This window comes from Tauraco erythrolophus, chromosome 27, assembly GCF_009769465.1.
Source record: "Tauraco erythrolophus isolate bTauEry1 chromosome 27, bTauEry1.pri, whole genome shotgun sequence".
In the NCBI taxonomy this organism is placed as follows: Eukaryota; Metazoa; Chordata; class Aves; order Musophagiformes; family Musophagidae; genus Tauraco; species Tauraco erythrolophus.
Window position 1 is genome coordinate 1,988,574 of NC_141491.1, and position 11,072 is coordinate 1,999,645.

An 11,072-nucleotide genomic window follows, 5' to 3' on the forward strand; every position below is an offset into this window, starting at 1 on the left:
GGAAGCAGCAGTGGGAAGTTGGGGACAGGCCAAACGAGCCACGCTGACACTGCCACCCCCCAGCCCTTCTGACCTGCCCAAGGCCCCGGCTGACCTCTCTGAATTCTCCAGCCAGGACACGCCATGGGGAGGAAACGCTGCTCTGCCTTCTTCCCCGGTGGGGATAACGGCAATAAAGCTATTTTGCAGCTTGAACCGCTCTGCAGCATCCTGGGCTTGTTTCAGAAGGACAGGGATGGGTGATGACCCAGCTGCTGATGGGCGCACCGGGCAGTGCTGGGCATTTGTTTTGCCTCGTTACCCCGGGGGCAGGTGGGGTGGGGGCACAGGCTGCTGTGCAAACACCCCCGCACTGCGCTCAGGGAACGGCAGCCCTCCCTCCGTGCCTACTCAACAAAGACTATTGAAGTACATCTTTGCTTTACTACAGATAGGAGAGAACCAGTAAACACCAGACAGCTGCCATTACAACATCAGCTTTATTATAATCTCGTGGTGAAGGAGTACTGGTCCGATCACAAGACGTGAGCTAGCAGAGTGCTTCCCCTTTACTGGATGTTGCAGAAAAAGTTCGGCTTTTTCTTTCTTTACACTTTTATTTCCAACGACTGCTCTTGGTGCAAACACTAAGATGCAGCAAGCAGCACTGCTGTGGCCTCGGATACAGCTGTCCCACCGGGAAGAAAAGCTGGCAGTTTTGTTTTGCTAGAAAGCAGGCTTTGAAGTTTTCTTCATTGTGCCTGCTCTGAAAGTCACAGCTAATTAGGCAGCTAAGCACTTGTTCACAGTAATGAACGTGATATATATGAACAGAGTAGCGATGGGCTATACTGGATCGCAGCTGAAGAGGCACCACGGTTGTGGGGCGAGTGTGGGTCAGTGGCTCTTACCATGTTCATGCCTGTCTGTACGACATCCAACAAAAATTCACTTTCCACTCAGTTCCCTTCCACCCGCACGCTTGTCGATGTAACAAACATATCTAAATGTAAAGCTTTAAAACGCACAAAGTGATGTACCAGCCGAACCCAGCGAGCTCTGACCCAACCAGGCACAAGTCACTTTCTGACTCCCCATATGACCAAAGCTGTTCCTCAACTGATTGGTAGATTTTGTTCTGGCTACTGAAGTACTACCACGAATTACAAAGTCCCAAAAAATCCTCAGTCGGCAGGATTATCCGACATGTGAAAAGGACGGTTCTTACGATCCCAGTGATGACAGCCAGCCGTGCACTGTGGTTTTTATCCTCCTTTCAAAAGCTTCTGGATCTCCAGGTACAGTTTCTGGACTTCCAGTATAGTTTTCAGTTCTGTCAGAGGAACTCCACACTGGAAGAATTCCCCGACTTGAAGAATCTCCTTGCATGTATAATGCTTTTTCTTTAAAAGAACCAAAACAAAGACAGAGAGAGCATGAGACTCCGCCGTAGGGACCCACCTGCTGAGCACCCGTCCCGACTGCAGCCCCTTGTTCGGGCCACCCCTACTGCAACCATGCAAACACCTTCCTGAGGTCGGACCAGCGCTGTTCCAGGCTATAAATGGGGCAAGATACAGCCAAAGCCTGGCCAGATGGTGGTACTTACACACGTGGGCGGCGGTATCCAAGTGCCGTTGGCTGAGCAGGTAGTTAGTGTATTTAGTCTTCGAGAGTTATCAAGACTGCAGTAGAAGGACAGAGTTTCATTCACCTTGTACCAGGATTTCGAAGGGTAAACCACTAGGTTCTCCTCTTCTAGGGGCTGAGGACACTGAACTGAAAGAAAAACGCATGCCAAAAAATAGTGTAATGAGAGGAGATGGAGGAGAAAACTCCCTGCAAATTCCACCTGTTGCTGGCGATTCAAAGCAGCAGCACCCCCAGCCTGTGCAAACCAGCTGCGGGGCATCTGCCTGGCTCTGGTACCCACCTGGCTGGCAGGTGGGCAGGGGAGGGTGCCAGGTGCTGTCAGCCAGGCACCGGCTCTCGGCAGCGCCGCGCAGCACGAAGCCTTCATCACAGGAGAACCGCACGGCCGCCCCGTAGGGAAAGGTGAACCTCTGCGGGGTCATCCTTCCCCTCTCGACTGCGGGCTTGGGGCACCGAACCACTGCGGGAAGAGAGCGGAGTGGGGAGTGGTGGGTTTGGCCACTGCCCTTTCCCAAGGACAACGGGGAACGGGGCAGAGCTGCTCTTCCTGACCATCTGACGGCCATCAATGTAGGAGAGCCAGTCTCCTATTTCCACATGGATCATCCCCAGTCCAGAGTTGTTGAGCCTGCAGAGGAAGTGGGATCTCCCAGCAGCCCTGCTCGCATCCAGTCCCATTGTGCTGAAATCCCAAAATGTTGCACCCAGGTCCTGGCTTCAGTCTGGTCCCGTACAGGAGAAACGACTCACCCCTGCACTCCGGGGCGGGTCCGCTCCACGTCAGGTTCACCCCATCGTCGGAGGTGCAGTAGATGGTGTCATCCCCAATGAGGGACAGACCCTCTGCACAGCTGTACGTCACCTCCGCGCCGTAGGGGAACTGCTCCCGTCCCAAGCCGGAGTGCTGCCCGCTGGAGATTTGTGGAGGGGGGCCACAGACTGCGGGATAAAGGGAACTGATAAGAAGAGACGCACGGTTATCATCTTCAGGTGACAATCAAAACCGCTTCTGGGAAATCAATACAAGAGTTAACTTCATGTTTGTAGCACAGCAAATTCATGTGAAGTGGCTGCCTGGCTTCTTGCTCAGCTCCCACCTGGGTCACATCTCCAGGGAGAAGACAGCCCAACACTTTCAGCCCATGAGCTGGTGATCATCGCCCCGTTCCCCAGAAGCAGACGCTGAAGGCAGGTCACCTACTGGCTGCTGCTTCTGAACACTGATGCACGAGTTTTCTTCCCAGCACTGCGTTACGTGGATGTACCTTTATCACAAAACGGTAACGGGGGAGCCCAGCTCGAGCCAGCCTGGCACTCGGTCGAGTCCTGGCCCCTGAGGACATAGCCCGGATCACACGCCAGCCTCAGTCGGGTCCCAACTGTGTAGTCATTTTTGCTTTTGTAAATCTCTATTCCATGAGCAATGTCTGGCTTTGGGCAACGAGGTTCTAGAAACAACAGAAAATAAAGGATGCCATGAATTTTCAGAAAGAACTTCTATGGAGAAGACAGTTATCAAGAACATCTGAACCCTGGGAAAAAAGGCGATGATCATCCAGACACAGGTCTCAACACTTCCTTTATGACTCTAAAGGAGTTTCTGCTTCTACAATCGGGTTTTTCTGAGGCTGTTGGAAAAGGAACATGCTGCAGAGTTGGGTCCATGCCCAACTGAGCCTCCCCCACCCACCATTGCCTTCCCAGGGGCTGCAGCCCCTGCTTTTTCACGGAGCTGCCCTGGTGAGGCTGCCCAGCACCTCGCAGGCAGCGGCAGGGCCAGGACCAGGAATCATCCATGCTCTAATGCTGGCTGCCCTGGGAAGTGGAGCACACTCTTTCCTCCTGGTAAGGTTTTGCTAAGCTTTTGGGCTCAGGCTGCTTCCAGCAGCTCACTCGTATTGCTGTGGTGTCCCATTGTGGGGTCATTAATTTCAGCAGCATCAGTTGTTTATGCTGTTACATTTTCTTCTGAGAGGGGAAATGCAGTGAGAACGTCCTCTGCTCCCAAGCCTTATATCAGCAAACCAGCCCAGCTGTTGTCTGAAGCACAAACCACATCCCCTTCCAGCTGGGTAAACATCTCCCAGGCTTCTTAGGAACCTCCTCAGCCTCTAAAAGCTACCAACACCCCCCTTTCCCATCCCACCTCCCCAGGCAGTAGCTCAGCCCCCTGCCAAAACCCTGCACTTCTCCCACAGCAATCCCCAGGTGATACAATGATCCCTCTGGACCTGCTGCTGCCTGTTTCTTCCAAGTTAATACAGGAGGACTAAATCTGGGGATATGTGACAGCGTATCCTGCTACTACCAGCATCTAAGGCCACATGTAGATTTTTCTGCGGACGTCAGCAGACAGCTACACTGTACAGAGCGACCCAAACCTTTGCAGTTAAAAATAAGCAGTTGCCAAATCAAGGTGCTTCACCAACTCTCGCCTACCTGGAGCGCACTCCAGTGCTGCTGGATCCCATCTACCATCACTTGTACACCGAAGCACAAGGTTACTGCTCCGACCCTTGAAAGCATAGCCATCATTACACGTAACTTCCAGTCTGTCTCCATACACATAATTGTCTTTTTCTTCCCATACATGTAAGTGCCTTCCATTCCTGATGTCTGGATTTGGGCAACGAATTCCTGAGAAACACCAGACATTAGCAAGGGTGAAACCATGGCAAAGCCACCTGGGCAACAGCAGATTCATTGTAAACGGAAGGATGAATGTTTTGTAAGGCAGAGACACAGCACAACACTAAATCTGCCCCAACACTGTTCCTGGGCACTCCTGGGGGAGGGGGTGCTTGCAAGAGAGTCTGCAACTGCAACCTCCCCTTGGATGGAGCAAGGGACTCTCGACACCGCAATGACTTTTTCCGCAGGTTCAGGGGACTAGAAAGTACAGCTGGTGAATAAAGCAGAGAAAACCCCGTGCCTGGGGAGCAAATCAAAGGAGTTCAGGAGTCACAGCAAAGCCCAGAGACTCACCACGCTGGGCACCCGGAGCATCCCCCCCCGCCCTGGGATCTGCACTACAGCAGACCACGTACGGCTTCGTCATTCAATAATAATTTTGCTGAATCACAAGGGTAAGAAAGCCAAAGGAACACACACTTACTTTCACAAGGATGTGGGGGTTCGGTCCATGTAAAATCTGGCAAGCACTCAACGTGCCGTGTGGTCTCTCCCGGGCTGAACTGGTGGCCCTCTGCACACTCGTAGGTAACCACAGTCCCCGCAGGAAACAAATTGCCAGCGAGTTTTGCTTTAACAGCATTCTGCACGTCTGGGGGGTCGTCACAGCTGCCTGGGGATGCAAGAGCACCCTAAGGACATTGCCAGCGATAAATCAGCCAGGCCCATAACAGTATGTAACACAACACAGGGAATTTAGGGAAAAGTCATGGGCTCACATCGTTCTTTCCAAGATGCACCTAGTCATCTGAGTTCAGTCATGCTAAAGAATGAATGCAAAGGGGACAAATGAAAATGTAAGAATAACTTCAGCCTGCGTAGTAATTTCCACTGTTACAACGAGATGTAATTTCTAATAAAGTTCATACTGTCTGAGGCTCTGCCAAACTTCAAAAATATTAAGTACAGAAAGGTTAATCGAGTCCCTTTGAACGCTGCCAAGAAAAGCTCACGAGCTCGAACGGGACCAGGCTTTAGTCTCTATGGCCCCAAGTCAAACTCCTGAAGTCATGTACAGAGAGATGAGCTAAAAGAATCCAAAAAGTCAAATCTTGGAGCCATCCCTTTCATGACCTAATGCTTTCTTAGAAGGGTGGGGACTTCACCGAAGCAAAGCCACTGGATCAGGCGGGGCCCCCTCACTTACTGAGCTGACAGAGCGGCAGCGGAGGGTCCCAGAGGCCGTTTTCCTTGCACGTGGACGTGTCGCTGCCGCTCAGGGTGTAGCGGAAGTTGCAGTCGAAGATGACGGTGTCTCTGAAGGTGTAGGCAGCCTGGTACCTGCTCAGCAGCTGCCCGTTGGCCACGCTGGGATGCTCACAGTTCACCACTGTGAATTGAAAACATTCTCGTCGCACAAGATGCATTCACCAAAAAGGCTGGAAACGGACACGACAAGGTAGCAGGCTGACGGGGAATTTTTTGTCTCCTTACTCCATATTACAGCATTTTTTTGTTTCATACTTTTTAAGGCAAAGAACATAGGAAAGGCAGCAGGTATCACAGCAGCTTTCCGAATTCTTTGCAGGCATTTTTACACAAGCTGGTAGGCAAGATGCATCGTCTGGCCTGGGAACGCCGATACAAACCCCACTCCCACGTCCCCCGCGGACTTGGTGACCGTGAGCAGGCACGGTCCCTGCGAGGGGAGACCCCAAATCCCGTTGCTGCTATCAAACTCGGAGGGTCTCATCTGCAAGAGGCAATTCAACATAAAGGAGAGAGACGGCTCCGAGGAAGAAAACAGCTTTAGCAGAGGGGGTGGCAGAGACGGGGCTACGGCCAGTGCTGCTGCAGCGTCCCGGCCAGCTTGCAAACGTGCAGGAGCAGCTCACCTTTGCACTCCGGGGCTGGTTTGCTCCAGACCCCGTTTATGTTATCTGTGGTCGTACAGAAAATCGAGGCGTCTCCCACCAGCGAGAAAGGTCTCTCTCCTCTTCTGACAGTGTCGCACCGGTAAGTGACGGATGCTCCGTATTCAAAGAGCTCTTTGTCAGCTCCACTGTGCTTCCCGTTGGCTATTTCTGGAGGGGGTGGACACGGTATTGCTGGGGAGGGAAGGGGGAGAAATGGTAGAAAGAGAAGAACAAGAAAGAACGAACTTAATTCATTTTGAATCAAAGGTCTGGTAAGAAAAAAATTGAAACATGAGGTGCCAGAAGGGTCAGAAGCCAAGGGCAGGTCTCAAGGGAGCTGCACACCAGCCCAGAGGCAGCAGAGCCCTGACCCAGGCACCAAGCTGTTTTGGGATACACCAGCCTTATGTGCAGCTGCCTTCCTTACTCCCAGACAGTGAATAATTTTTTCTGCAGGACAATGCAAGAAGAACATGACAAAAAAAAATAAAAAAAAAGTCTTTCCAGACTCCCCCTTGCATCCAACTGCTGAAATCCTCAGCAGGGCAACGTGATGCTTCTTCATCCATCCCCACAACACTGAAGCAGTAGATCAATTAAGGAACTCTACTTACGCTCGCAGATGGGAATATCTCTGTCCCATGTAACAATCCCATTTTTAATCACACAATGAATTTGAGAATTTCCAACCAGTCTGTGCCTGTATGAAATAAGGGAGAGGGAATTACTCAACAAACTCAGTTTTGATGTATTACCGATACCACCACCATCAGGATGGTGGTTTTGGCTTCCTTATCATAATCACATCTGTTCAGAAATTTGCCATCAGTGTCATTCTTTCAATGACACACTGGCTTTTGACAAAAGCATTTTTTAAATAAAAAAATTGCATGGCTTTAAGGAAAAACATCTACTTTATCAGCCAGTGTGTATTTATCCCAGTTCAGTATTGATGTCTTTTCTTCAAAAAGATACTGAAATATTGGAAATGGTTTAGAAAGGGCCAGGAGAGCAAGCTGGAGTTCAGGCAGAAGTGTCTCAAAGTATAAGATTAGGAAAACTCAATCTTAAAGCTCTCAAAGGAAAGCTTAAAAGCTATTTCAATCACAGTCTGCAATTACCTAACACTGGTAAGGCTTCTAACAGCACAGGGTTTAATCTAGAGGGAAAAGACTTCAGAAAAATTGCTGGGGAAGAAAAGGACCCGTGCCCCGAGTGCTCCCGGCTTACCCAGGGTTGCAGGTGAAGTTCGCTGCTGAACCAAAAGTGAACTTTTCTACCAGGACGAGTCTGCCGTTGGCCGGCTCCCCGGGGTAGCTGCACTGCTTTGCTGCAGGACAACAGCACTGGAGTTAGTTCTTACTTCACTTTCTTGAAGAACTGGGAAAACGCAGCAGGAAAGCAGAAGACTCCTCCAATACTGAGCAAGGGGATGGACCAGAGACCTCCAGATTTCCCCTCCAATCCTGAATTACTTCATCATTCATGATGCTGTTAAGACTTGCATCAGGACCTGCAGTCAGCCTCTGCAGCCTACGTGGAATTTGCAGTAACCCTGGCAATTGCGACAGCGTTTCTTCCCAGCTAAAGGATGCTCCTTCTACAAGTTCAAAATACTTTTTTTGAACCAAGAGTTACAAAGTGTCCGAGCAGAAGAACACCCTTTGAATCAGCAATCAAACACAGCCAGCATCAAAGCAGATTTCAGCTTTGCCACCATTGCCAGTGGAATACAACCAGTGCTTTGTGTCTGGGCACTCATCTCCCACTGTCCCATGAGGCCACTTCAGATACTGCTCCAACAAAATGAGCTGATAGCATCAGGGAATAAAAACCCAAATCAAAAGTCAACCCAAAATATACTCACGTATACAGATCTCCATCGTTCCATGCCACCTCCCGTTCCTTCCACAAACAAGGAAGTTGTCAGCTCTAATATTTCTCACGTACCCTGGACGACAGACGTATTCCACCTTTGAATTATAGGAAAACGAGGTGATGCCACGGTACCGCTCTTTGAATTCTGCAGACGGGAGTCGTGGCGGAACATCGCAGGCACCTACGGACAGAAACTCATCAGAAAAACGCTGGGAGAAAAAGCCATGGGAGTTCAGGTCTGATGTACTCTGAAGGTCCAGGTGAGGACACTTCAGTGGCCTTAAAAACTCCTTAAAGCCAGAAAAAAAAGAGGAGAGGTGCAGTCCGTGACTGGGGATGGCTGTGGCTGGCAGGGACAGGGGAGGAACATCACCCCACCGGGTCCTGTTCCCTCCTCACATCTCATCCAGCAGTTTCAAAGGCTGATCACGAAGTCCAGATGAATTATTTCCTCTCCCCAATTAGTATAAATCATTACATCTTTTTCAGCTGGAATAATTTTACTACTGTTTTACACAGAAAGGAAAAAAAGGCAAAGGAAGACGGATTCCGATCACAAAGATTTACAATGTTCTCAAAATGCAAAGGCAATGAGGAAAAGAGAAGGATCCAAGTCTTGTGAACCCCAGGAGAAGGTTTTCCTTGGAGGGATCTTAGTTCATCCCAACAGACTCCCTCGCTCCTCGTGTTCACTTACTCTGGACAGACACAACAAGAGCAGCGGTGAGGAATAACCCAAGGGCAGCGGCGCGACCCCTCTGCCTCCCCGGCTCCAAAACTGGCATCTTCCTTTCTTCCAGCCTCCCTGTCTGGAGATCCCACAGAAGTTACCACATTCTTTTTCTAGGCCGAATACCTGTAAAAATAGCAGGGAGGGTATTTACACTCAGGATGACCACAGCTCATACGGACAGGTCTCCTTTCTCCATCCCCAAGCAGCTCCTACAGTCGTGGCTGGGGACCAGAAGGTGCAGGAGCTATTGCAATGCTCTGCAGGAGAGCAGAGCCACTCGCCTGCTGGCTCCTGTCCGGCCAACGGGACCGAGACCCAGTGTGGAGGAGCTGGGCTGCTGGGCAGAGCTGGGTTTGGGTGAGGAAGGCTGGCTGCTGCAGACCAGAGACATGAAAAACACAATGACACAAACAGGACAACTGATTGTAGATGTTAAGCAATTCCCATAGGCTTTATTCCACCAGTCTCTGTTTATTTGCATTTTTGAGAATGCAGCTTTTGATTAAAATTTTAAAAAAAATGAAAAAAAATGAAAAAAAAGAAAGACTAACAGCTCCACTCAAACCATAACATAAACACATTGTAGTTTGTCAGGTTCAACTTAAAACCATTATATTGCCAACATAGTGTTCTTCCCAGCCAAACTAATACCTGCAGGGCTGTGAATTTATCTATGCCTTCTGGAAAAAGTCTCCTGAAACTTATCTCATGGGTAAAACGTTTTGGTTTAGCAATAAATCTCTTGGAAACAAATCCATAGTCCGATGAAATCCTGCTGGAGTCAACACAGTCCCCTAACAATAAGCAACGTGCAGAGAGAGAGATGTACCTAACCAGAAAGATACAACAGGTTTGTGCAAATAACATCAAGTGGAGCAAAGCTGTAAAGCATACAAGTCATTCAGGAGCCCGAACTGCTTTACAAAATGGAATTTAAGTGCAATTTGGACTCACAGAAAGCCGTATGGCTTGAGCCACCTTACCTGGAGGTCCGGCAGCAGGAGATGGGGAGACCCGGCGTGTGCGGCTCTTGCAAGACAAAGTGATGAGTGTCCTTGTCCAGTCACCCGGCGCTGAAGGAGGAGTTATGATACGCCTACGTGCTCAGATATGGCTCCACACAAAAAAGTTTGAATTCTGCAGAGACCAGAGTTGTGCCAGTTGACCCATAAATCATTAACTTCTCCCCTGAGCGAGAAGGAAGTAGTTTATTCAACCCAGAAAGCGAAACACTACAAAACCGAATGCAACCCAAGCAGATGTTGAAATTGTTTGTTTTCTGTGTGCAGCTGCCAACAATTTGCTGAAATGATCCTTGCTGAGCAGGACACGCTGCCCGCTCCATCCTGCAGCAACAGCATCAGCCAGTGCCGGTGCCCTCGCAATGCCCAGGGACCTCAGGCATGCTATGAGGGTCTCAAGAGGTCTGCTTCACCCTGGGCCATGTCAAGCATGTCCTCATCCCTTCTGACCTCAAAAGCTTATGGCCAACACTCAAAACACAGTTTTGTTCACAACCAGCTCCACACCTAATCCCGTTAAAGCAACACCCGCCGCAGCTCAGCCGCACACACAGTCCCAAGGAGCATCGCTCGGAGCTGAGCACCCACGTCCACGATGGAAACCCAGCTGCCCTTCATCTCACTGAAAGGTGTTCCCGAATCCAGCTGCCACTGGTGGGTCGTTTTCCAGAAATGGGGAGTTTTGGCAGACGTAACCGTTTGCTCCTCGTGCACGTTGGCAGCAGTTTCCCCCAGGCTTGAATCGCCACCAAGAACCTGGCAGTGGCCTTTTTACCCCGGGTAAAGGCTACTGGTTTGTTCTGCCAAATCTGAGGGTTCTTGCCAGGAAAATTTATCACATTCCTACATTGAATGGGATATATTACCTTCCTGAAGTTCACCCGAGTCCATGCCAAGATGCAATAAAACAGATGTAGTTCTCACCTGCTGGCTTACAGATATCTGAAGCATCCCGTACCACGCAGTACAGGGACAAACATTGTCATTTTTAATTAAATAAACAATATTGATCTTTGAACAGCTGTAGTAACCCAACAGAGATTTCCAGCAAGCTTTATGAAGGGTTTTTCATGCAGACTTCAGACCTCTCTTTTTTCAAATAAGGTAAATTTTCTGTTGACTTGTCCTTGCAAAGCCCTGCGAATTTCTTTGTGTAGAACAAGAGCTGTTATAAGGCAGAGCTGCGTTTTCTGAAGTTTGACAGCTCTGATTTTGTACAAGAATTACAATGATTTCATACAATTAGACACATGGCATTGA

At 49.6% G+C, this 11,072-nt stretch overlaps 1 protein-coding gene across 1 annotated transcript; it reads right to left on the bottom strand.

The window, feature by feature from the left end:
- Positions 1–482: 482 nt before the first annotated feature.
- Positions 483–10,298, bottom strand: LOC104382636 (complement component receptor 1-like protein). Its single transcript, XM_086627371.1, has 13 exons — positions 8,755–10,298; positions 8,047–8,238; positions 7,410–7,509; positions 6,794–6,879; positions 6,159–6,371; positions 5,467–5,653; positions 4,748–4,932; positions 4,072–4,269; positions 2,898–3,080; positions 2,383–2,571; positions 1,913–2,092; positions 1,589–1,758; positions 483–1,382 (listed from the first exon to the last, which is right to left on the bottom strand). The coding sequence occupies exons 1-13, from the start codon at positions 8,840–8,842 to the stop codon at positions 1,245–1,247; spliced, it is 2,109 nt and encodes a 702-aa protein (XP_086483497.1). The 5' UTR covers positions 8,843–10,298; the 3' UTR covers positions 483–1,244.
- Between the last annotated feature and the right edge of the window lie 774 nt (positions 10,299–11,072).

Excerpts from the sequence above, each read along its gene's own strand:
- LOC104382636 (XM_086627371.1), bottom strand. The coding sequence starts at position 8,842 with ATGCCAGTTTTGGAGCCGGGGAGGCAGAGGGGTCGCGCCGCTGCCCTT. Across the intron at positions 6,372-6,793 it reads AGATATTCCCATCTGCGAGC|CAATACCGTGTCCACCCCCT; the intron begins GTAAGTAGAGTT and ends TTCCCTCCCCAG. Across the intron at positions 2,093-2,382 it reads ACCCGCCCCGGAGTGCAGGG|TGGTTCGGTGCCCCAAGCCC; the intron begins GTGAGTCGTTTC and ends CTCTTCCCGCAG.